The following is a 24,984-nucleotide window of genomic DNA, read 5'->3' as shown; positions in this document are numbered from 1 at the left end:
TGTATGGATAATAATAATAATAATAATAATAATAATAATAATAATAATAATAATAATAATAATAATAGATTAATTTAAAAAGTCAGGTTTCAGTTATATAAGAATCTTTTTCAACTTTTCAAAGGTTTCTTTTCAATGCTTCCGAACTGCAGTTCATCTATCGTGAGTCGCTGTGGAAGATGGAGCAGGCAGCAGATGACAATAAACATAAAACGAGGTTCAGAATATTACGAGAGATGAAACGTTGAGAGGGAACCCGGAAGGCAGAGCAGAGGAGCTGAGCAGAGCAGAGCCACCTGAGGACACACGAGGAAAGGATGATACAAAATTCCTGAGTGAGACATCAGAGAGTCAAACATGAGACAACTGGAGTTGAGACTGAAGTGTGAAGGAGAATTCAAGATGACAGCAAATGAACATAAGGCCCAGGCTGCTGATGGGCTGATAAAAGAGCCAAAGGAGCTCTTGTGATGCAATAAAATGTCACCTAGTGGGGCGTCTGAGCAGCAGAGAGTCTCCACATTCAATATATATTTTTGTGTAGAAAACTCATTTTGAGTTTTGGCTCAGACTAGAGCTGCACCATCTGTTTCCAGCTGGCATCTGAAAAGGACACAAACAGGGAGGAGGCTGCAGCGTTGTGACTCTGAACTTTCCAACATCAGAGAGCAACACAGGGCAGATCAAACCTGAGTGCGGGGACTCTTTTCATCTGCTACTCAATGATTTATTCAACTAAAAAAAGCTGAAAAACTGAATTTGGGATTTTAGATATATGCAAACAAAAAGCCTCATACTTCATCTATCAGTGTATCAGTGCTAGAATCTGTGTTTTTACACAAAAACCAACTAACTTCTAACAATAAAATACTAACACAACGCTGAACGTCCGGGGCAACTGTTCCAGTAGGTGGCAGCAAAGAGAGGGAAAATGTAAGATGAACACAAAATTCCGACTGTTTCTTAAGACGACGGTGAAAAACTGATGCAGACAATGTGAGTAAAATAAGAACAAAAACACACAATTTTCAGCCATTTAAATTGAGCGCATCTTCAAGAAAACTAGTCTCAAGAATGCGTCTGCTAACAAAAAAAATCATAAAATTCACCTTTACAAAAGTAGCTGGTTAATTTTTACATTTTTTAAGCTTCGAGATTTAAAAACAATAACAACTTTTCAAACAATGCTTTTTTTTCTTCTACACACGTCTAAGAGAAGAAAAACCCACTGCAATATTATGCAATCTCCAGCCGTAGAAACCTTAGACAGTCTGTCTACAAACCGTACACAGAGAGGGAGAGACAGAGAGAGAGAGAGAGAGAGAGAGAGAGAGAGAGAGAGAGAGAGAGAGAGAGAGAGAGAGAGAGAGAGAAAGAGAGAGAGAATGAGACAGTGTGAGTGGAGAGAAACAAAAACAGGCAGTCATTTGGGAGTTTGAACAGTTTTATATAGAGATATTTCACTTTAGGAAAAAGATCAGTATAAAGGCCCCAAGTTTACATTCACTTTGATTTGCACCACAGAAATCTCAAAATCAGCCAAGAAAAATATTGATTGCTTTGAATTCCCGGAGAGAGCACACACACACACACACACACACACACACACACGCACACGCGCGCATGCACGTACGCACACACACGCACGCGAACACACATATCAAAAAAGAGAACTGGTAGAAAAAGTTGCTGCAGTCCACAGCAGTAGCAGCAGCAGCAGCTCTGCTACTTGAGAAGATGGCCGGCAGGCTTCTGCAGCGTCCACAGGCTGACGGTCTTGATGATGAGCCACTCCTTCTGGCAGGCGGAGACCACCAGCCGCACACACTCCACGTCGAAGCCGACCTTGCGGTGCACGTCGTCCACGTCGACGCTGCCGCCCTTGAACTCGGCCAGCGTGACGAAGGAGGAGCACAACCTGCCCTGCTTGGTCTGCACCACCTTCTGCCCCACCTCCAGGGCGCCGTGTTGGAGGACGTCGCTGGGCCGCTCCTCCATGCCTGTCACTACCTTGATGCGGCGCAATTTGGTAGGCCCAGTGAAGACCACTGCGAAGAAGTCGCCAGTGCACGGCGACTTGCCCCAAAAGTACTCGTCGGCGGCGTTGCTGTACGCCTTGGCGGCGTCGTACTTCTGGAAGACGTCCATGTTGGTGTGGAGGCGGGCCGGCGGGTTGTCAGGGACGTCCACCGGGTCCTCCTCAAAGTCGTCGTCCTTCAACTTGTTCTCGTTGGCCTTGAACGAGGAGTAGTAGCCCACGTGCTGGAAGAGCGAGGGCTTGAAGCGGATCACGTCCCGCTGCACCAACAAGTCCCTGAAGTGGGTGAAGAGCCAGTCGCACGGCATCTCCTGGTAGAACATGAGCAGGAAGTGGGCCAGGCGCGGCAGGTCCTTGGACTGGTACAGCTTCCCGATGTAGCCCAGCTTGGAGAACTCCAGCGTCACCCAGTAAGAACCTTCCCGGGAGGTGATCACCTTCTTCAGCGCCGTCAGGAAGTTCTTGGAGCAGCGCACGTCGTCCTCCAGCATGATGTAGTAGCGCGAGAGGTTGGCGCAGAAGTTGAGCATGTAGGCATAGTCCACATTCTGCTTGGAGCGGAAGCGGACCCGGTCCTCCGGGTCGTTGTAGTTCCTCTTCAGGCCGTCCAGCGTAGGGTAGTACTCCTCGGGCGTGTGGACCACCAGCAGGCGGCCGGCCATGACGTGGTGGGCGAACTTCCTGCTGATATCCTGGGCCTGGCTCTCGCACCAGGATACGTCAAAGTCGGCCAAGTGGACCATCACCACCATCTCCTGCAGCTCCTCGTAGCTGGACTGCTCAAAGATGGACTTGAGGGTGTCCATCAGGTAACCCCCTCTCTTCCTCTTGACCGACGACAAGCCTACGGTGAGATACTCTGCGGGCAGAGACATCAGCAGGCTGTGAAAAGAAAATGCTAAAACATCTCCTCGAAATGTGTCTTTGTGGCAGAGCGACACCTACTTTTATGTGCCGGAGGCGTTCCCGCCAGGTAGCGGTACGTCACGTTGATGGTGGCAGAGAAGTTGGTGGGGTCTCTGAGGGTGGGAGCGCATCTCTTGGACGTCCTGTGATGCGTCAGTGACTCTTGCAGCTGCGTCTGCCCAGCCTCCTGGAATCACAAAGACCAAGAGGGAATGCTGGGAAGGAGGGAGGTTGTGGTGGACAGAAGTTCAAAGTTCTCCTGACTGGAGAGAAGGCGTACCGGCACAAAGGCGTGGTCGGCGACGAGGTTGAAGATGACGAGGCAGGTGACGAAGAAGCCGAGGACGGGGATCGCCGTGCGCTTCCGGAAGCACCTCATCGCGACGGCCAGGCCGCACCTGTGGTGGGATTGGGTGGAGACGCAGGCAGAACACACGACTGAGTCTCTCGTCCTTGCCCACGTTTGGGGAACGTATGAAAAAGACGACATCACCCACTTGTTCCCTACTCCCTCTGGAGGGAGTTCTATCAATCAGTCAATAAACTTCTATTTGTATAGTGCTAAATCACAACCACAGGCATCTCAATACGGTTTGTACAATCAGAGGAAAACCAACTGGTACCCCCAGAGCAAGCAAGGTGCGACAATGGCCATAAAAACTCCCCGGTGGGAAGAAACCTAGAGCAGATCCAGGTCAACAACCCATTTGCCTGGGAATTCAATCCCAGGAATTCAATCGCAAAAAAAACAACAAAAAAACCCCCGCTTCTGAGAGACGCAGCGGCCTGTTAAAAACGCAAACAAAAGCACCGGCGCTCTCTCTTCATTACGAGAGAGTTTGTGTGTGAGGTGAAATGAACCGCACGACGGAGAAGAATCACGAAACAAAGCAAAAAACAAAGTAAAGAATTTTGTTTTGAGAAATCAAGTGCTGTCTTTCTCGCTGCTGCCGAAACGAACCTCCTATAGGTCACTTACATTTATATGGAAATGAAGGTGTGTCAATGAATAAATAAGCAGCAGTGGTGGCTGCAAATCTTTGTTGACAATGTTTCTGTGCCAACCTGGGTGTGTGTGTGTGTGTGTGTGTGTTTTTTTTTTTCAAATAAACATTTTAATTTATTTCGCAGCCGACGTGCCAAGAGAGCTCCTTCCAACGACCGCAGCCGTTTTTAATTTGAACTCCTAAAAATAAAGATAGGTGGAGTGGAACGGGTAGCAGGAGGAGGAGGAAGAGACAGTAGGGAGGCGAAGTGGGAAAAGGTGGAGGGAGGAAGGAGATGGAGGTGGGGGGAAGAGGAGAAGGGAGATCAGTAGAGAGAGGAAGAGGAGGAGGAAGAGGAGCAAGGGAGAGGAGGCTTTGGGAAAGGCTGAAAACACTGGGAGATGAACCAGCCACTCAGGGCCTTTAATGAGAGGCCGTTTTAATGGGGCCACGTGTTGAACAACGGAGCTGTGTGGTAAACACTGTTGTTCACTGGCCTGCTGACATCTCATCTGCAAACCAGCCCACACATGCACACACGCACACACACCAAACCACGGCACGCAGTGCGTGTGTGTGTGTGTGTTTGTGTCAGGAAGGAAGTGAGAGAGAGAGGCAGGGAGGAAAACTGAAAGGTTGTTTTGCATAAACTGTTGTGGCACAAAGATCAAGTCCACCAGCCGGCTGTGTTTCCACCGCAGTCCAGAGAGTCTCATGGTTTCACTCTGACAGTGAGCAAGCATCGGGCATCAACACTACCTGTTGCGTGCATTCTGACCACTAGGCGGCGCTAGATCCAAAACATTGGACTTTTTAAAGAAATGCTAATGCGCAGGGGGTTTTTTTTTTGTGTGTTTTTTTTAAGCCGGTTGTTGTTAAATGTCGGTGAATGGTTGAATGTGAAACTGTCCGTCGGACGAGTCGTCCACTAGAGGGAGTTGGTCTCAAACGAATCTCAACTCAAAAGCCTGCAGTTTGTGGGCCTAATTCTTGGTGTTTGTTTGAGAGAGTCGTTGCAGTCTTAAAAGGCAACAGACATTCACCTTACTAAAGTTGAGTCTGGACCCTGACGAGCGAGAGAGAGAGAGAGAGAGAGAGGGAGAGAGAGGGAGAAAGAGAGAGAGAGAGAGAGAGAGAGAGGGAGAGAGAGAGAGAGAGAGAGAGAGAGAGAGAGAGAGAGAGAGAGCAACTGGAGCTGAAGGTGAACTGCCCACTGTGAGGCCAGCTTCTCCAGCAGCGCTGCAAGCAAACAGCCTGTTTGGTTCGCTGAGGTTTTGACTCCTCGGCCACCAGGACGCGTTTTTTCAGCGGAGAAACGGCGCCAATGAAAATACAAATGAGCAAAACAGAGAAACGAAAGCCTCGTCTGAAGTGATGATGGACTCGAAGGACCCGCTGACCTGCTCCTGACTTCTAAAATCACACACGTCCGTCTTGATAACATTGAGCCGCAAGTGATTTTTCCAGTGTGAGCTCACAGTCGACCTCCTCAAAGTCACCAGGAACAAGGAGGAGGAAGACAAGGACAAGGAGGAGAAGGAGGAGGAGGAAGGAGAAGATGCTGAGTAGTACATTTGGTTCCTCAGCGACAGAAGTTGAGATGCAACTCTGAATTATAAAAAAAAAAAAAAACATGACGCCACATCGTTACACACAGTTGCATCACGGCTGGAGGATGAAAGAAACACCTTCCTCCTCCTCCTCCTCCTTCATCACCGCGGCTCTCTGCTCAGCCACTGCTGTTTACCTCCTTATCATCGGCTCCCACACAGGGTGCGCACGTCATGAAAAAAGGGCGGGGTCGCTGACCTCCACCATGTTTCCATCAGCCGGGAGAGCTTTCGCCCATCAGGTGGCAGAAGAACCATCCAGGAGCTCTGCTGAGTACCGTGGACAACAAACACACAACTACTGAGCCACACTAGTGATGTCATCACTCCCAGAGCCGCCACCTCACATGAGACAAGAGCCTCAAGGAAACATTTGGGACAAGCAGGGCTCCTCAGAACCACACTGGAAGGCTTCCTATTGGTTCCAAAGGACCACACACACACATACACACACTGTTCTTACTGCAGCATCCACGCTGTCACACACATACATACAATGTTAACACTGTAGCATCCACGCTGACGCACACACTTTTTAAACTGCTACAGCTGACACCATGGCTGTGTCCTCGCCTCTTTCTCCTCGGAGGACACCGATTGGTCCGGTCGTATTCTGACCAGCTGAAAATGCTTCAGCTCGGAGCAGTTCAAGATGGATGGATGGATGGATGAGAGAACTCAAGACTTGAAACCAGTTGCCTAGCGAGCCCAGCTGTGCTTGTGAATGATGTCGCTCTTGGTTGCGATGAAAAAAGTAATGCAGACAGACACACAGGTCAGATTCACGTCTACGAGCAAACGAATTCAGATGCATTTAAAAAAAAAAATCCTCCCTCTTACTATGCACGTGGATGCCACGTCATATCTGGATCTGCTGGTGGGTGGCGATGATGCTGCACTCAGACAGTATGACATGAATCATTTATATTCTGAGGGCTTGAAGTGTTCACACAGCAGCAGCAGCAGCAGCAGCAGTGATGCTGTGGTGAAGGTTTTTGATGCTAAATTCTGGAACAGCGATGAGTTATGTTGTGTTTTTTTGAACTCATGACTGTTAAAACAGTGCGTTTGGGGGGAAATAATGATAATTAGGCGGCCTAGTTGTTGAGTGGAACAAGCGTCCTGTCAAAAAAAAAACAACAACTCTGAGCCCAGCATGAGTTAAACCCTGGTGGAGATGAAATATTAACGGCTGCTGTCAGCGTCTCGTTATTTCCCTGCAGTCGGTGTCAGCTGCTTGAGGGAATTTGCCTCTTCTTTATTCACTTGCTAATAAACATGCAGTCACCCAAACCGCTCGGAGTTCAGACTGACTTTCTTTTTTTTTCTCATTTTTTAAAATAATGAGTCAGTTTATCTGCGGAAAAACATGAAACCAAAACAAATATTAAAGGTTTTTTTTTTCCTCCCCATCTTTCAAAAACTCGCTGAAGCACCAGCCAACGCAGCACGTCTGCCACCGCTTGGAAAGGAAACAAGCAGAGAAAAATACGGCATTGACGTATATCCGCAGCGACGGCCGTTGGTGCAGCTCCAGTGAGCTGTGAACATATCAGCGTCTGAGGAGAGTTTATCTCGTGATAACTGGGAGTGGGAACCCATGACTGGTTCCACTGGGAACTTGTTCCAAGCGGCTCAATCCATCAGCGCCACTCACAGAGGAATTTCCTTATCAACGCCCTGCTGCTGCTGCTGCTGCTGCTGCTGCTGCTGCTGCTGCTGCTGCTGTATAAAGCAGCTAGTGTGAAGCAACATCTGGAAACTTGACAACTTCAACAAGACTTCCTGTTCACCAAGTCTGAGCCATGAATGCATTATAAGAATTGGACACCGGATTGCCAACGTGGCGGTGCGGTGATTCTTCCCCAGTGGCCACTTAAGGTACTGCAGCAAAAACCCCATTCAGCCCAAGAAACGTTTTTCATTTTCCCCGGTAGACTGCAATACAAAAAATAAACAGCTGACAGGACCACCTTTGACCTGAAACATGATAATATTTCTTTCTATTGTATATTTTTAGGAGCTGGGCTTTCAAAAAAAAAAAAAAATGAATCAAGGCCAGGAAATCTCCACTGGCTAAGCACATGGAAATAGCTGGTTGTCAGACGTTGTAAGACGGTAACTTTCTTTCATGACTCATTGTGTTTAATCTCTATGCATCATTTACTCCACAGCTTCGCTATCCAGAGAACTCTAACAGTGATAATGTGGTATATCATTAATTCTTACATTGTCCTTTAAGTTAAGGCAATTTCATTTTAATCATGCCCACAGTCATACATATTTTATATTGTAATCAATTTATTGAAATTTTTGAGGAGACAATGTAGTCAAAGCCACACTGATGTAGAGCTATCAGAGAACATGACTTTGCAATCGACCCAACGTGCCGCTGCACAACACATTTCCCCCATGATCCCTCGCGGCTCTGGGGGCAAATAAATATCAACAGGCGACCGGCTGTTCCCTAAACGCACCGTTTCACACCTTCCTCCTTTGCACATGGACTTGAATCGCGCGCCCACTAGTGGGTCATCAGATTGGTCTTTTTAAAGAAACTTCTGACACTCAACTGCCGCAGAGTTGTTTTCCTTCTGAGTGAAGCCACCAAGGTCATGCATCAAGAGAGACAATAGCCAATTAGTTATTGCGGTGGCTGGTGGAAGCTGGAAGATCCCCAAGAGCCGCAAAAGATCGTAGGGGAATGTTTTGTGCAATTACGTAGTGTGTTGTCCTTGTTCAAACGCAAATGTGCGAGTGTGTGTGTATCTGTTAGTGTGCTAATGAGATGTCTTGTGTACGTCATGTGCCATGTTTTGTTAAAGGGGGGTTAGAACTGCGAGTCAGTATGGACTCTCTTTGATTTAGTCCCTGGCCAGCGCCACATTGAGGTGAGTTCATGTTGATTTAATGTCAATGCAACTGCGATGTGCTGATGCCACATGTCAAGAGGATGTTGACGAATCGGCGCAATAATGTATTGATTCGTCGGTCTACAATCTTTTGTGATCAGTTGCCTGCTGTGTTCATTTGATGTTAATGGTGTCAGTGCACGTTGTCCAGTGAAGGCAACACACTCGTGGATTGGCTGAGGTCACGTGTGGGTGTGTGAGAGAGCACGCTGAGACACGTAAAGAAACTGCGTGACGTCTTCACGCCATGTGTCTGAAGTGGACGTAGCACTCTGCTCATTGCCGCCAAGTGGTCCGGGGTGAGAATTGCAAGCTGTCAAAATGACCGACGGCCTTCAGATTTTACCATCACCGTTAAAACAAAAAAGGTCAATGATGAAAAATATCCAGTTCACGTGACCTCTGGTATATGTCTACGTATGGCTAGCAAACTAGCTAGCAACTTCATTGAAATGAATGAGCCAACATATTAGAGTCTGGGCGTCTGGCTGCAGACAATGCAAACTGGAACTGACCGGAAGAGGCCCACTGCGCCCTCGACTGAAGACGTTGACCAAGAACAGAGGGCGTATTCATCCAGCTAAGAGACTCAAAATGTAAAAAAACAACAACAACAAACCTTACCGGCTGCGATAAACTGGCGACTTGTCCAGGGTTTCACCCTGCCTTTGCTCTATGACAGCTGGGAGAGGCTCCAACAGACCCCCGCAACCCTGAGTGCAGGACAAAGTCGTTATTGAAAGTGGATGGTTGGGAAACATCACAGGCCGAGATTTTATCAGGCGGAAAAAACTGATTCTGGGAGTCAATAAAGTTAAGTTGTCCTCCGCATTTGACCCATCGTGGTGCCACACCTGGGAATCATTGGGTGATTCAAACCCAAATACTGAGTGCCAAGCAGGGAAGCAATGGGTACCATCATCACAGTCTTTGGTATGACCCAGCTGGGGATTGAACCCACAACCCACCAGTCTCAGGACACTCTGCCACTCGACCACTGAGCTGGAACAACAACAACGCCAATGACTTCTCGTCCTGATTCAATCCCGCTGCAAAAAAGAAAGACTCTGGAACAGCCCTTTAATAAGCTGTTGGGGAAACAGTTTATTCTTTGTTCCTTCACAGGTTTTCAGTAAACAGCGAGGCTCCTGGTGTGACTCGGCTCGAGTCGTGATTCCAGCAGCTTGTCTGATTACTATGCAGCGACGGGAATCAGAAGCTCCACTGACTCAGACGACGCCCAGGCCGAGGATGTAGCGCCGACTGACTGGGATCGAGAGGGGGTGTGGTGGTGGGGCGGGGGGGTGGGGGGGGGCTGGATTGCTTGAGGGGCCTCTAAAGCTTCTGCAGTTTCCTTGTTGCTGGAGCTGTAATGAAACAAAATGACTTGAGGAGTAGATAGTTGATCTTTCATACCCAGATGAATATCATGTTTGCCTTGATTTATGCCTTTTCTTTTTTTTTCTTTTTTATCACATTGTGTCTCTTCTCTGTTGTCCTTATTGGTGTTTTTTACACGCACTCCTTGTTTCTGATTTAGCCCAACTTGCTCTTCGCTCTTAGCACGACTCTTTGCTCTTAGCAAGAACTACTAAGAGCAAAGAGTCCTGTCAGAGGTGAATTAACGACGTGTAGCGCTCCCCTCAATATGTCAAACCAATGAGGGCAGGGCTTTTGGGTTCTTTTAATATATATGTTCTTATATCCTCTATTTGTTATGTTTTGGCTCTCTCTTTAATTAAATGGGTTTTAAATATTTTATTATTATTATATTATTTATATTTAAATAAATAATTCTATAAATATTTATTCATTCATTCATTCATTTTCCATACCCGCTTAGTCCCGAGCTCAGGGTCACAGGGGTCTGCTGGAGCCTATCCCAGCTGTCTTAGGGTGAAGGCAGGGGACACCCTGGACAAGTCACCAGTTCATTGCAGGGCCACATAGAAACAAACAACCATTCACACTCACATACACACCTACGGACAATTTAGAATGTTCAATTGACCTCACATGCATGTTTTTGGAGTGTGGGAGGAAGCCGGAGAACCCGGAGAGAACCCATGCAGACACAGGAAGAACATGCAAACTCCACACAGAAAGGCCCCAGGCCCGGAATCGAACCCACAACCTTCTTGCTGTGAGGCGGCAGCGCTAACCACTGCGCCACCGTGTCGCCCTTATTTATTTATATTTAGTTGGCAAAATGCCCGCCTTCACCACACTTGTAGCAGAAATTCTCTTCTGAGCTTTTCTGTGGTCCTCCAGAAGACCGGTCCAGAAGCCTCCATTGCTTCAACTGTTTCTTCAAGGCAGCTAACTCAGCGTCCTGCTGGTCCTCGGGGCCTACTGCTGCAAACAATGCCTTCAGTTCTTTCATCTCTGCCTTCAAACTCTGGAGCTCAGCTCGTCTTGTATCCACTTCCGAATTAGCGTGTACTTGACGGACGGAGGCATTGCGCTTCTTTCTAGAAGTCTCATACTCTTCTTCAGCACGAATCTCTGTCAACAGCTGTAGGAAGCTTGGGGGTGCAGCCTTCCTTTCTCTCAAGCGCAGCTGGATGAGCATCAGGTCCGAAGCGACAGCTCCCCTTAGCAGTTGCTCCAGTCGGGCTTGATCCATACGGCTGGCAGGAAGACCACCTCGTTGAACCACCTTGGCGAGAGATCGCTCCAGGCGTCTGAGGAAATATTTCTCTCCTTTTTGCTGTTGCATCCATCATTCTTTTGGGACTGGCGTCAGGGTTGGTGTGCCGCACTGCTTGCACAATTTCTAGCTGCTCTTCTCGTCCCACGGTCTCCGCTTCCACAGTTAGCGGATGGCTAACTGCCGCAGAGCGTGGGGCCGCTAGCTACTGCGTTAGCTGCCAGGTATCTCCGTCCTTCCCAGGACAAACTCGAGCAGGCTGCACACAATGCTTAAGTTTTGGGAGAGTCCGGGTTGGAAACTTCCTGCAGGTTGCTTCCTCATCCGCGCCGTCGGTCTCACTCGTTTTTCTTCTTTCTCCCGCGGCCGAACACACCTGTTCATTAAATACCATCCCAGCCGGTGATGGTTAACCCTCTCACTGCTGATTATGACCGTTTACATTCATTCCATACAGCACGATAAACAAACAAACAAACACATTGTTAAAACGCCTGCTAAACATTTTAACAAAAATAACTGAAAAACAACCTTTTTAACCCAATTTCTATTTTATAATATAGAAATAGTATTAGGCTATTTAGATATTTTTAACCGGGTTACAGACGCATAAATATTCACATCCTGCGCTAAGAAAACCTCAAATAAAAAAATAGCGAAAGATTCCACGAGGCCGCAGGCAGGAGAGCCGACGACGCTGCTGATGTTTTTTGTTTTTTTAAGGAGGTGTGAAAGGAGAGAAAAGGAAGGATGAAAAGATGGGAATGAAAGCATAAGGGGGAAAAAAGAGGATTAGAGCCAAGGAGCGACTCCGGGTGGGAAACCAATTAGTAGGGAAATTATGGGATGTTTTCATAACACCATTTAAAAAGCACCAAAAAAATGTCTCTGAGCTCATTTCCACTGCAGGCAGGAAGGGATGAAAGTAAAACACAGGGTTGAGGAGGGATTAACAGGTTGAGGGTCAATTACCACCGGACTAGACGGAAACTTTCTGGCAACATGGGAATTTACCCTCCCGTCAACTCCCAGAATTACCTCCCTTCTTTTGTGACATGTTTTGGAAGAGAACTGCGACACAACTGGTGCAGAAACACCAAATAGAGCACATGAAATTAAGTCTTAAGGTTGCCGTGCATGAGGGCCAGGATTTAATGACACATCATGGACAAGATATATTTTTTTGTTTACTGCCTGAATGATTGAGATGCTCCAACAAGCGGCCTCATCTCTCTCTCTCCCTCTCCCTCTCTCTCTCCCTCTCTCTCTCCCTCTCTCTCTCTCTCTCTGTTGTGAGTTGCTGCGACTGACGCACCTGCAATAATCTACCTGCAGGGGAAATTTTGTTTGCAAGGCCGTTACGAGAGCGTTCGCACTCATTAATCATTCATCGGTCGGAGTAGCATCTGCGAGGAGCCCATCATCGGCATTGAGATGAGGTCGGGGGTGGGTGTGTCGGGAGCAGGAGGGGGGGGGGGCATATAGGGAGGCCGGGCCTGGCCGGGCTCCACACACTTTCCGAGGCCTGCTGATAATCAATTCTCCTCATATTGCGTTTGATCTCCTGTGAGGCAACAGGGTGAAGGGATGTGATAGCAGCCCGGTCTCGGCTATAATGAAATTCTTTTAGCGAAGCTGCAAAAGCACCTGAGGGAGGACGAGGGGGCGATGGGGGGGAGGGGGGGGCGTGGGAGGCAGCCAGGGGAAGGACACATCTGAGTAGTCAGAAAACACAATTCCAGCAACAAGCAGCCGTCCTGCCGGGAGTCAACAGCGCCCTCAGGGTTAGACGGGTGCCGTTTGTCACAACGGCCTGAAGACGGCTGGCAGCTCCATCACTTCCTGTCAGCCGCGGGAAACACCGGGCGGCAGTCTCCAGGAGAGCCATGGGGGCGGGGCCAGTGGTTTTGGGGACGTGCGAGGTGAAACAAAATGGATTTGCTGTTGAGACGACGGTGAAGAAATTGGGGGGCTTGGGTGGTGGGGGTGTCGCCATGGCGACCGAGTCTTGTGAGTCTGAGCTCAGCTGAACAAGCAGGGGGAGGAAGTCGCTGTACTCCGATTCCCGGTGGAGGAAAAATAGTTTGGAAAGATCAACGCCAGATCAACAAGGAAAATCTTTTGTCCGACAAACTCATTTGTGGTTGCCCATTGCATCGGGCCGAGGCTACTGGACAGCGCTTCTCATCCGTCTTCAAGGTTTGGCAACGCGTGAAAGACTTTCTCAACCGGCGCTGCCGCCCTCGTCCTGCTCACACGGGATTATTTTTAATCAGCGACAGCCGACACCTGAGCAGGGATCCGACGGCGTTGACGCACAAGTGCAGCGGTTTGGAGCTGAAAGAAAAACACGTCGGAGAAAATCATCACTGCGCCGGCTGCCAGGAGAAGCTGCTGCCATAAGACCGACATAATGGGTCACTAACACAAACGGCCAGTAGTTTAAAAATAAGAAAAAGAAAACATGTTTCCCAGAATGCTCATCTGTCAGTTGCTGCTCTTGGAAGGTTTCCTGGTTCCAAGTACAAAAAAAAAGCAGTCTAACGGACAGAAACTCCAGATGCCGACTTGCTCGGAGGAAAAGTTCACTGTGGCTAAAGCATCAACAGTCGCCCCCTGCTGGTGCTGTGAGCAGATTCCTCGTTGGATTATTGTTGACAAAACTGTGAATCTGCCCCCCTGCCCCCTCCAGCTCCATCTGACCAAAAATGAATACATTGATGCACAACAGCCCAGATATGCAAGTGGCGCACTACCACCCACAACCATTGGGTGCACTGATGAGTACTGTTTAATTAAACAACAACAACAACATAAGAAGAAGAAGAACTTATTAGCTCCCGTGAAATTACGGAGCATTTTTCTAAAACTCTTCTCCTCAGTCACATGGAGCCTTGTTTGGGTGACTGACATCATGAAAAAAAGAAAATGATGATTATTTTTGAGGGATAATATGCAGAAATCTGCTCATAGTCCATGCCCATGCCGCCACTGGGTCTTCCAACAGAACACCAATCCAAAGCATACATCAAAAGAGGGTGTATTCAGTTATGGCTCAGAGAGACAACGATTCTGGATGTCTCATTTGCTCTTCCTTATTGTTGTTTTAACTCAGTGTATAACAAATACACCATAGACACTTGTTGTCAATGTTCATTTCCATGGACAAATCAAGAATTTGTCTAATTTCACAAGACTTTCACGAGTGTTCATCAGGTGCCACTCAAACAGGAACGTCAGAGCAGCTAAACAAAGAACAAACAGATGCCAGCAAAGAAGAAGAAGAAGAAGAAGAAGAAGAAGAAGAAGAAGAAGAAGTGGGGGGTGGGTGAGAGACCGACTCTCTTTAGTGGATGCTTAATGTCAAAAAAACCACTGACAATAACAAGGTGTAAACGTACCATGGTGTGTGAAGGACCAATTAAAGGCCCAGTGTGCAGTGATTTAGCCCTCTAGTGTTGAGATTGCATAATGCAGAGGATGCTGATGTTAATCCTTGTTTTCAGCAACTTTCTGGGCTACCGTATAAATACAATGTGACACAATGTTGCCACCTGGTTATTCCAAGTGGACCTGCTCTCTATGTGCATGTCTATCAGACTACATTTTAGCAGATGAAACCATGCCAGCTTTTTGAGGCCTTTTGACCGTCGCTGACAACAGGCGTGACATCTTCGGAGAGAAAAAACAAAAAAAAATCCAAGCCACTCCGGCGCCGCGCCATGGCAACAGTAGCCGCATCGCGACGAAGCAGGTGGACGATCAAATGCGGCTCGAAAATGGAGGAAATTAAATGTGAGGGGTGGTGATGAAATCTCCCCCTGAGCCGCGGCGGGAAAGAGCCGCGAGTGTCAAGCGACGGTCTAATCCAATCAGAGAGCAGCAGGCTGCCGAGTCGGGGAGGAGAAACGCATCGGCGCCCAATCAGCGGATTGGTCCACGACTCCGAGTCGCCGTGCGGAGAGGAGCGCGCTGGGAGTTTGGTACTGGAAGTGCTCTTCACGGTCGGCTGAAAAAAAAGACGGATGGATAAAAGTCCGGTGAACGGGCTCAGCGAGCCACAGCCAAACACAACGGACCTGCGCGACAACTCGAGCAAGTGTCAACATTGCCACCGGCGCTGATTCACCGCCAGCCCGTGTTTGAACAGCGACAAAGAGCAAAAGGCGTCTCCACTCCCTCCTCCTCTACCTACCCCATGACACTACCCTATCTCCTCCTCCTCCACCTCTCCCTGTTCCTCCTCCTCCACCTCTCCCTGTTCCTCCTCCTCCTCCTCCTCCACCTCTCCCTGTTCCTCCTCCTCTCCCTGTTCCTCCTCCTCCTCCTTCTCCTCCTCCTCCTCCACCTCTCCCTGTTCCTCCTCCTCCTCCTTCTCCTCCTCCACCTCTCCCTGTTCCTCCTCCTCCTCCTCCTCCTCCACCTCTCCCTGTTCATCCTCCTCTCCCTGTTCCTCCTCCTGCTCCTCCTCCTCCACCTCTCCCTGTTCCTCCTCCTCCTCCTCCTCCTCCTCCTCCTCCTCCTCCTCCACCTCCTCCTCCACCTCTCCCTGTTCCTCCTCCTCCTCCTCCTCCTCCTCCTCCTCCACCTCTCCCTGTTCCTCCTCCTCTACCTTTCCCTGTTCCTGCTCCCCTCCCACCTCCTCCACTTCTCCCCACTCCTCCTCCTCCACCTCCTATCTCCTCCATTTCCTTCCCCCTCCTCCACCTCCTACCTCTTCTTCCACCTCTTCCGTTGTCATAAATCGTGCTCGTCTCTAAAAGTCAACTTTCAGTACGGAGACTGATAACGACTCAGTAACAGCGACTACAGCTGCCGACCACAGGAGAAACAGCCATAAAGATTGACTGCTGCTGTTAATGTTTGATTTGTGTCGGCTGAATTCTTGGGGTTTTTGTTTTGTTTTTTTTGTTAGTTTTTGTTAGTTTTTTTTTTAGAAAAGATTAAAGCTTCGCTTTTCTTCTTCTCCTCCTGACCAGCAGCCCTGCACTTTGACGTTCCTGGATTTTAAAGCTGCTGTTTGTTGTCGGCTTTTTAAAGTACACATCGTCGTGTTTGTCTGTGCATGCACGGAAGCGACACGCTGCGTTCCACGCTGATCCAGAGGAAACACAGCCAACAAGCTGAAGTAAGACTAAAACTGCAGCGATCTTCCGTCTGAGCGTCTTGACAACTTGAGCAACGACAGAATTAAAAGTGACAAACAGAACAAAAACAAAAATGAGAAAACAACTCACGGATCAGACACAAATCCCGTTCCCGAGGCTCCGACAGCAGGAGCAGGGTTCGGCGGCAGGTGACGGTGGCGGCTAATGATCTCTCCTATACAGCAACAGGTCATGTTACCAGCCATCCATCCATCTTCTACTGCTTTATCTGGATCATGTGACCAAAGCCTCCTCTGTCAAAAATAATAACATGGCGCTGCCAGCAGGGACGGCAGGAGTCCCACCCTCACCTGCCACTTATTAACCATGGTGAGTCCCTCGTCCGGTTGATACATCAGCCGCACAGATACAAAATCCCCTGTGAGGAAAAGAGTGAGCCGCACGTGCCGGTGGCCACAACGCTTTCTGGTCACAGAAACAAAGACAAATCCTACAATTTGTACAAGTAAAAAAGAATTCTGCTGCTACAACCGGTTTTTCAGCCTCATGCATCAAATGGACGTCTGTTTGTGCAAAGCAGGATTTATCTCTATTTAATCCGTGTAGCTTGTAAGTCACACTCTGGCGCTCTGGCAGCAACTGGCCTCACTTCATTTCATTTCTGTCGGAGGAGTTGCCCAAAATGTAAAAGCTTGTAAATGAAAATTAGCAGCTATGCGGCTAGCAACTTTGTTGGACGAGACTTTTCATCTGCATTGTCTCCTCAGATGTGTACCAACAGAATAAAGATGTGTTTTTTGATGGACCTAGCATCTGAAATGTTCAATTTCCACAAACACCTAGAAGAGCGCCATCTTCTGGCTGCAGCAGTGCACTGCGCTGCTTGATCTCTTCCGACTGCGTTTGCTCAGTGGAGCTTCAGCGTCGCAAGGCTGGGCGGCACTGCAGGGAGACGGTTTGTTTTGGGTCAAACCCTGAATTGGTCAAAGACCGTCTGATGGAACCACCTCACCCAACTAGAACACAACGCTCTCAGAATACGGGGCTGCTTCTCTTCGTCCCAAAAGCAAAAAGCGGAGGCAAATCCTTTAGCTCCGCCTCCTGGCCTTGATTTGAGCATTGGGATCCACTCGTGGTTTCTGCCTCCCACAAAAAAAGGCAGCTACTCCCTACCACTGCTGCGTCAGCGCTCGCTCTCGCTAACACTGGACCTCCTCAACACCAAAGTGCTCCCTCCGCAGGCTGAGCTCGGCAGTACAGGAAATGTTTGGGGGGATGAGAGAGGGAGGGAGAAACCTGCTGCCCAGTGATGAGAGACCCAGCTAGCATGAGCACATGGACGCTAATCCCCCTGCTCTGTGTTCTGGGCTCAGCAGATCCTCGTCGCTCTGAGGGATAATTGAGCCTTTTGGGACGACTGTGTTTTTTTTTTTTCTTTTACCCTCCTTCGAGTTGCGAACAAAAAACTTTTGAGCGAGGGAGATCAAACACTGGAGGAATTAAAGAGGAGTGAAAGCAGCAGAGACCAAGAGCCGCCCCAGACCATCCATTGGGAGGCAGCAGAGGCGGAGGGGGATCTGAGGGTTCTTGGGTGTCAAACCCAAAACAAAGAGGACCTTTGCACTGTTTGCAAAAGCGATGATTATCCAAACCATTGTTACTGATACTGGTATTCCATCTCTGAGAACATCCAATGTCCAATAAAAAGCCTTTAGTTATTTGATTATTGAATTTAATTATTTAAGTAGCTGTTGCAGACCTTAGATTGAAAATAATACAAATACAAATAAATCACAATAATAATAATAATAATAATAATAATAATAATTATTATTATTATTATTATTATTATTATTATTATTATTATTATTATTGTTATTATTATTATTATTTATTTTGGAGAGTGAGCACTGTAGTTTGAATTGTGAGAACTGAATGTGAAGATGTCTAGACAGTTGGATTTTCAGTGACAATCAATTTTTTATTGAATTTCAATTTCAAATTTTACTATTCAAATACAGTTTTTCAATGCAATGATTCAAATTTAACAATACAATTTCAAATTATGTGATTCAAATTCAAATTTTTAGTTCAATTATTCGCATTTAGCTATTGAAATTCAAATATAAATGATTCAAATTCAGTTTCTGGTGGCACATATTTCAGCCCTTAGCCAGGAACTAAAACAGCCCCTTGAATGCGAGATCACGATGATGTATTTGAGAAAAATGTCGACGGAGCCACAAGTTGCGTTGCTGCTTGTGCGTCGTCGTTTTTACTCACAGTGACTTTGCCGTCCAGACACGAGCAGCGGGAAGTGAGAGGCCTCTGAAGAGCGGAAGAGGCTCGATTATAGTGGTGCAGGTGATTTGCGTAGATGGTTGATAAAGCTGGCAGTGACGAGTCTCCACGTCTCAGTGCGTGGAGACAAAGACAGGAACAACCACCGATAACAACCAGCCTGTTTCCTGTGTTTAGTCGTTTACGGCTCTGCCACTCAACCTAACGCAAAACATCTTCACACACACACACACACACACACAGACGCACATTTGTCACACACGGCGTGAGAACAGTCTGTCACAAAACGCAACGACAACACGAACGACAACGTGAGTCAGCCGCCGACTCCATGACGGTGATGTCAGGAGAAAAAATAATGTAGGTAAAAATAAGGTGGCGGCGGTGGCGGTGGCAGAGGCAGCGGCCTGCTGGTGGTGCTCAGTGGTTTTCTGAGTCCAGCTCAGAATCACAGATGGAGAAAATCACAGAACTCACAGAGCCACTCGAGTCACAGACAGACCTTCGAACAATCTGTCTGGACGACCTGGACAGCCTGTAGCGTGATAAGTCAGACCCACAAAGTCAATGATGATAATAATAATCATAAGAAGAAGAAGAAGAAGAAGAAGAAGAAGAAGAAGAAGAAGAAGAAGAAGAAGAAGAAGAAGAAGAACTGAGCTGAGCTGCATTTCATTCAAACCACAAGCCAAAGTCGTGTGAAAAGCAGCCACGACCACCAGTTCTCCCAAAACATACAAAGATGATTCAGAAAGCACTCAAAGTGTCAGAAAATGGAGATGTTAGAGTCCTGGGGCCTTGTTGCACAAAAGCAGGATTCCAACACCCAGGATCAATAACGAAGCCGAGTTCAACCAATCCAAAACACCAGTGTCCAGCCTTCATCAGTCGCACAAAGATCCATCCAGGATGAGCAGACAGGGATTCACCAGGCCAGGTGGGGGACCCACCCTGGATCAGTGCGGCACGCGGCTTCCTTCATTAGACCCCCGCTGTCGAGCTCAGATTCACCGATTCACCGCGGCAACCAGAGCGGCGTCCTTTCCCACGTCCGGGGCGGAAATCCTCAGGGGGCACTCGAGGGGTGAAGGAGCAGGTCAAAAAGAAAAGCACCACCGCCACAGATATGAAACAAAGAGGAAACAGCGTGGCAAAGTTTTTCAGACCGCTGGATTCAAAGCAGCGCACAACTGAAGATTTAGCCATAGTCAATTTGTATTTGTAGGTGAAATTCATTGTGGGTTGATTTCTTTACATACACTACGTATATTTGAGTGTGTGTGTGTTCATGTGCGTGTGTGTGTGTGTGACTACCTGTGTGTGTCTACGTGTGTGTATTAGCCTCGTAACAGCCCATACCTGCTCAGACTTTCAGCCTGCATATGCGTATATAACATTATAGCTACGCCCCCTCCACGGGTCACGTGACCCCTCCACCCTGTCACATGACCCACCAAACCCGACTCCCCCCCCCCGTTTCCCTCCGTCCCACTGCAAGAAGTCGAGTGGCGGCGGCGCTAAGAAACGCAAAGTGTGTGCGTGTGTGGTTGTCGACGAGGAGCCGAGTTGCGCGGCTGAGCAGATGGCGGCCGCTCGAAAAGCAGGCGGCTCCGCCCACCAGCCGCCTCCTTCACAGCGCTGATTTATTTTGTCTGAGCAAAAGAAGCAGCAGGAGCTGCGAGAGAAGGTCAAGAGCCCACAAACCCAGGAAGACACGAGGATCTTCTCCTTCTGCAACAATGCTGTTGTTGTCGTTGTTGTCGTTGTTGTTGTCGTCGAGTTGAAAGAAAACCTTTGTTCTCCCTCTGCTGTTGTTCCTGCTCAGCAGCGCCTACAGCTGGTGGCACTGCTGTTTGCGCTGCTGTTTGCGAGCGTTTCCTTCTGCAGATGGAAGGTAAATAAGTTGGTGGAGGTGACTCAGGCCTGAATCACTCGAGTGTCTGGATGAACACGGACACTCTGCGCTTTGGTGTGCGACTCGGCCTCCTCCACCAAGGGAGAGAGAGAGAGAGAAATAGCTAGTGAGAGAGGGAGAGGGAGAGAGAGGGAGAGAGAGAGAGAGAAATAGTTACTGAGAGAAGGAGGGAGAGAGAGAGAGAGAAATAGTTAGTGAGAGAGGGAGAGAGAGAAATAGCTAATGAGAGAGGGAGAGAGAGAGAGAGAGAGAGAGAGAGAGAGAGAGAGAGAGAGAGAGAGAGAGAGAAGGGGAGCGAGTGAAAAAACAGCCGCCGTCGTCCGTGGATCTGTTTCAGAAAAACCACCAAGGCCTCGATCAAATATTGATCCCCGGCTTTGAGTTAAACCACTTAAAGCAACTTTTCAGACACACACACGCACGCACGCACGTACGCACGCACGCACGCACACACACACACACACACACACACACACACATGCACACACACACACTGTCGATAAACAGCGAAGCGGCATCACCGTCGGGAATCGAGAAGGGGACAGTTTTTTCTCCCAACAGAAATTGCAGATGAGCAGAAAAAAAAAAATGTTCCTGCTCGTCTGCGGCTCCGGACGAACGGACTTCCACATCCCTTTGTCTCTTTGTCTCCGTTGTGACAGCTGGAGAACCATCAAACTGTTCTGCAGCCGTGTCACGACCAAAAGAATACCACCCGAACCCCACCCGACTGCGACTCATCCGGGCCTCAACTCTCCCTCTTCCTCCCAAAGTGACTGTAAACACTCAGCGCTTTTTTTTTCTTTTAATTACAATTCACTTATTGATTATTTATGAAATTACAGCAGCAGAAATGAATTATTTAGGGGAATTTTTTTTAGGGGGAAGCCTTTGATTTACAAGTGATGGGTTTCATCTGCAGCATCTGGGAATCAATTATTCAGTGAGCAAGTGTGTGTGTGTGTGTGTGTGTGTGTGTGTGTGTGTGTGTGTGTGTGTGTGTGTGTTGCTCTGTATAATTTCCTGCCTTTGCACACTCGGTATCCCAGAGTCAGCATTTGTTTAGGAATCTTCACTCACTTTTAAAATTCAGTTTAATCTCTCCCTCTCTCTCTCTCTCTCTCTCTCTCTCACCCACACACACACACACACACATGGTCAAGGACGGTCTAGTTCTCTCTCTCTCTTATTTCTTGCATGCAACAGGAGGTTTTTGTCTCTCCACCAGGAAGCTGCCAACTCTATCTGTCTAAAAGACAAACAGTCAAATATCTCAACCTGGCCGAGGTCAACAGTTCACATCATAGGATAATCTAATATAATGATCTCACTGTCCCCTACACACACCTCAGCCCTTCACTCTGGTTGTAATAATCTTGTTAAGCCTGAGATCGGCGTTACACAGCAGCAGCAGCAGCAGCAGCAGCGGCAGCAGCATCAGCAGCGGCGGCAGCGCCTCCAAATCTTCTGGACAGAGATTAAAAAGTCTTCCTAAACTCTTCAATTCATAAGTCATTCGGGAAGTTTTTGTAAAAAGAAGGCAGGTTATTAAAATGAGAATAGAATAGAATGAAACACCCCGAGTTTTGATCAAAGTACATATACACATCCATCAAGAGTAACCTCCGGTCGCGACCATTTTCAGCCGGTCAGAGGGCAACCGGACCAATCACTGTGGAGGGAGGAGGCGGAGCTTCAGCTCTGCGAAGGAGACGGGCAGCAGCTTCAAGCTTAAAAACGGCGGCTTTGTTGGCGCGGACACTTGCGTTTCAACACTGACGGCTTTTCTCCTCTTAGTTAAGCTCCGCCCACTCCCACGGCTCACCAATAGGAATCTTCGAGCTGTTGATGCCGCATTTTTTTTATTTCTGCAAGGAGAGTTTAGCGAAGCCCCACCCTTACCGGCTTCTGATTGGGTTAGGGTCAGGGTTGGGATGAAGGTGAGGCAAGGAGTCGTGGCCAATCAGAAGCAAGCAAGAGAGGGTGGTTTTTTTGCACATTGCTGCTGCAGAAAAAAAATACTAACTGGAGAAATGTCAGTCCACAGGTTTGGAGGTGAAAGCAGGAAAAACCATATTGAAACGCGTTCCATCCGCGAGCCACTGCCGCCATTGTTTGAAGTCACTTGTTTCTTCGCATTGTTCCGGTTTGCTGTTTATTGATCCGTGAGAAGCGTGAGGCTCCATCAGACGGCCGCCAGCGATCAAACTTTAATACGCTGCCTTGAACAGTTCTGACAGAGAGGAGGATGGAAGGGGCGAGATTTCTGAAGAAGATCGAGGTCTCTCGGGGGGAGAGGCCGGGGAGGTGCGGGTAAAAACAAAACAGAAGCAACAACCGGAGGTGCGGTCGATCGGCGGGGGAGCGGAGGGGCAGGGCTTTGTTTACCTGGACGAGGTCAGACCAGGTGAGGGCCTTGTTCTCCCATCGATCGGCAGAAAAAAAAGCTTTTGCCGATTCACAACTCAGGATCGATCACAAGGATTCTCAAACCAGCCCGGGACTGGCCGACGCTAACGTGACGCTAGCTCCGCCAGGGGGAGGAGCCAAAGACATGAGAATACTCCGCCGACCCGCAGGATAAATCCAGCGCCGCAATAAATATAATATGTGCTTTTAAGGGCGACATTAATTCTGGTTCGGCACCTCTGCTGCGAGGAGGGAGGGGGAGGGGCCGTCAGCGGGGGAGCTGGGAGATGGAGGGCACTGATGTTACGACTGCAAGCGTCTCCTTTGACGGTGGAGATGAGGTGCAGTGCCACCAGGTGCCATTAGGGCGGCGCCACACTGAAAGAAGGAGGAATCACAGTGTTTCCACAAATACAGGAAACAGTGATTCAACCAGGCGATGACAGGACAGACACGTCAACAACAGCGCCAGAGACACACAACAACAATAACAACAACAACACACAACAACGCACAACAACGCAACCATTTCCACCCTGAGTGCTGAGGGACAAATCAGCTGTGACTTTTTCTGTGTGGATGTGGCGAGGTGATTTTTTTTCTCCAGTGGACGCTTGATGTACTGCAGCCAGATATCTAAATGTTGCCCATTATTCCCCTCAAACTGCAATACAAGAACAAAACGCCAGTAAAACAGCTGACAGGCGACCTTTGACCTGAAACACAGTTCATATTAAATCTTTTAATTCTTCTCCTAGAAAGAGTTTATTCCCAGCGTGACATCACGGCAGGTCACATGCTCTGTAATGGCTCGTTTTCATTGGCCGATGCTTGCACGAACTTCAGAGTGTGGCAGACAGAGGTGCTTCTGTTTAGCAGACGGACGGGAAGTAAATCCGGCAAGAGAAGGAACCTTCTTCTGCCTGATGTTCCTGGTTCTGTTCAGCCACGGTTCCTCTCCTCTGCTGAGACAAGGAAGTTTGACTGATGTCACATCCAATCACAGCTCGTCCTCTGGACTGATGGTGCGCTACGTGTTGGGTTGCACACGTTCTATGTCATTACAGGAAAGGAAAGAAAGGTCTCTGCTCTGATCCTCACAGGCGAGAAGAGTTTGATCAGCTGCCTCCTGCAGCTTCCGTCTCCTAACCAAACAAGTCTGCACATGATGGACGTTCCAGGGTGGTTGGCTGTTGTTCTTGGTTGTCCTTTGTTTTGTTTTTTCTTTGGAATTTGCACATCAGCTGTTGCTCTACGAATTTTAATTTATTTATATTTATTTTTTTTCTTAAAGGCGGTGCTGTGAAATGTGACAGTCAGCCTGGGCTTGGAAGCTGAGGATGATCCTCCCTGTTTGGACAGGATGATGATGATGATGATGATGATGATGATGATGATGATGATGATGATGACTGACGTTCTTCCCCTCCTGCTCCCCCCGCCACTATGATTCGACTTAACACCACCTCCCCCTCCAGCAGCAGCAACACGCGCGCGCGTGCACACACACACACACACACACACACACACACACACACACACACACACACACACACACACCTGTCAACGCGGACACACCGAGCGGAGCGCCGAACTCTGACCGGCAGCGACAGTCGGTCCTCCGGGAAGAAGCACGTCGTGAGAGCCGGTGGAGGAAGACCAAGAAAACTCGGCGCAAGTTGTTTGTTTACAGAACGAAGAGTAGAGAGAGCGGGGCCGAAATGTGGAGAAGAGGGGAACTAGGAGGAGGAAACACGGACGGCTCACCTGGTCCCCGACAGATGCGCCCTAAATCACTTCCATGACCGGCGGCGGCGACCAGGCAGGCGGAGCTGCAGCGGCTCCTCTCAACCTCCACACTGTCTCTCTCCCTCCACCGCTCCGTCCACCGCAAGGTGCCACAAACACAGCGTGGGGGCTCCTGACGATCCTATTGGCTGCCGCTCTCTCTCTCTGTGTCTCTCTGTCTCTCTCTCTCTCTCTCCTTGTCTTAAAGAGGCATCGTCACGCTGCAGCTTCACGACTCTCCAACAACAACAATAATAATAATAATAATAACAATAATAATAATAATAATAATAATAATAATAATGATGATGATGATGATGATGATGATGGTGATGATTTTCATCATAACGAAAAGAACCAG

The 24,984-nt window shown here is 48.4% G+C and overlaps 1 protein-coding gene across 3 annotated transcripts; it reads right to left on the bottom strand.

Moving 5' to 3' along the window:
- Nucleotides 1–1,426: 1,426 nt before the first annotated feature.
- Nucleotides 1,427–24,717, bottom strand: LOC142889930 (alpha-1,3-mannosyl-glycoprotein 4-beta-N-acetylglucosaminyltransferase C-like). Of its 3 annotated transcripts, none has more exons than XM_076028611.1 (4): nucleotides 24,603–24,717; nucleotides 3,225–3,342; nucleotides 2,984–3,131; nucleotides 1,427–2,897 (listed from the first exon to the last, which is right to left on the bottom strand). In XM_076028611.1, the coding sequence occupies exons 2-4, from the start codon at nucleotides 3,321–3,323 to the stop codon at nucleotides 1,726–1,728; spliced, it is 1,419 nt and encodes a 472-aa protein (XP_075884726.1). In that variant the 5' UTR covers nucleotides 3,324–3,342; nucleotides 24,603–24,717; the 3' UTR covers nucleotides 1,427–1,725. The 3 variants fall into 3 exon arrangements, with proteins under 3 accessions (XP_075884726.1, XP_075884725.1, XP_075884724.1); XM_076028610.1 differs by lacking the exon at nucleotides 24,603–24,717 and adding an exon at nucleotides 18,494–18,516; XM_076028609.1 differs by lacking the exon at nucleotides 24,603–24,717 and adding an exon at nucleotides 16,340–17,007.
- Nucleotides 24,718–24,984: the final 267 nt, after the last annotated feature.

This window comes from Nelusetta ayraudi, unplaced genomic scaffold, assembly GCF_046127955.1.
Source record: "Nelusetta ayraudi isolate G7.1 ecotype Tasmania unplaced genomic scaffold, CSIRO-AGI_Nayr_v1 ptg000026l, whole genome shotgun sequence".
NCBI classification, from domain to species: domain Eukaryota; kingdom Metazoa; phylum Chordata; class Actinopteri; order Tetraodontiformes; family Monacanthidae; genus Nelusetta; species Nelusetta ayraudi.
Note: the sequence above shows the minus strand (reverse complement) of the source record. Positions and strands in the feature narration are given on the sequence as shown.

Coding starts and splice junctions, on each gene's coding strand:
- LOC142889930 (XM_076028609.1), bottom strand. CDS start 16,455: ATGGCTGGTAACATGACCTGTTGCTGTATAGGAGAGATCATTAGCCGC. Junction 3,343..16,339: donor ACGGGATTTGTGTCTGATCC/GTGAGTTGTTTT, acceptor ATCCCACCACAG/GTGCGGCCTGGCCGTCGCGA. Junction 2,898..2,983: donor AACGCCTCCGGCACATAAAA/GTAGGTGTCGCT, acceptor CTCTGCCCGCAG/AGTATCTCACCGTAGGCTTG.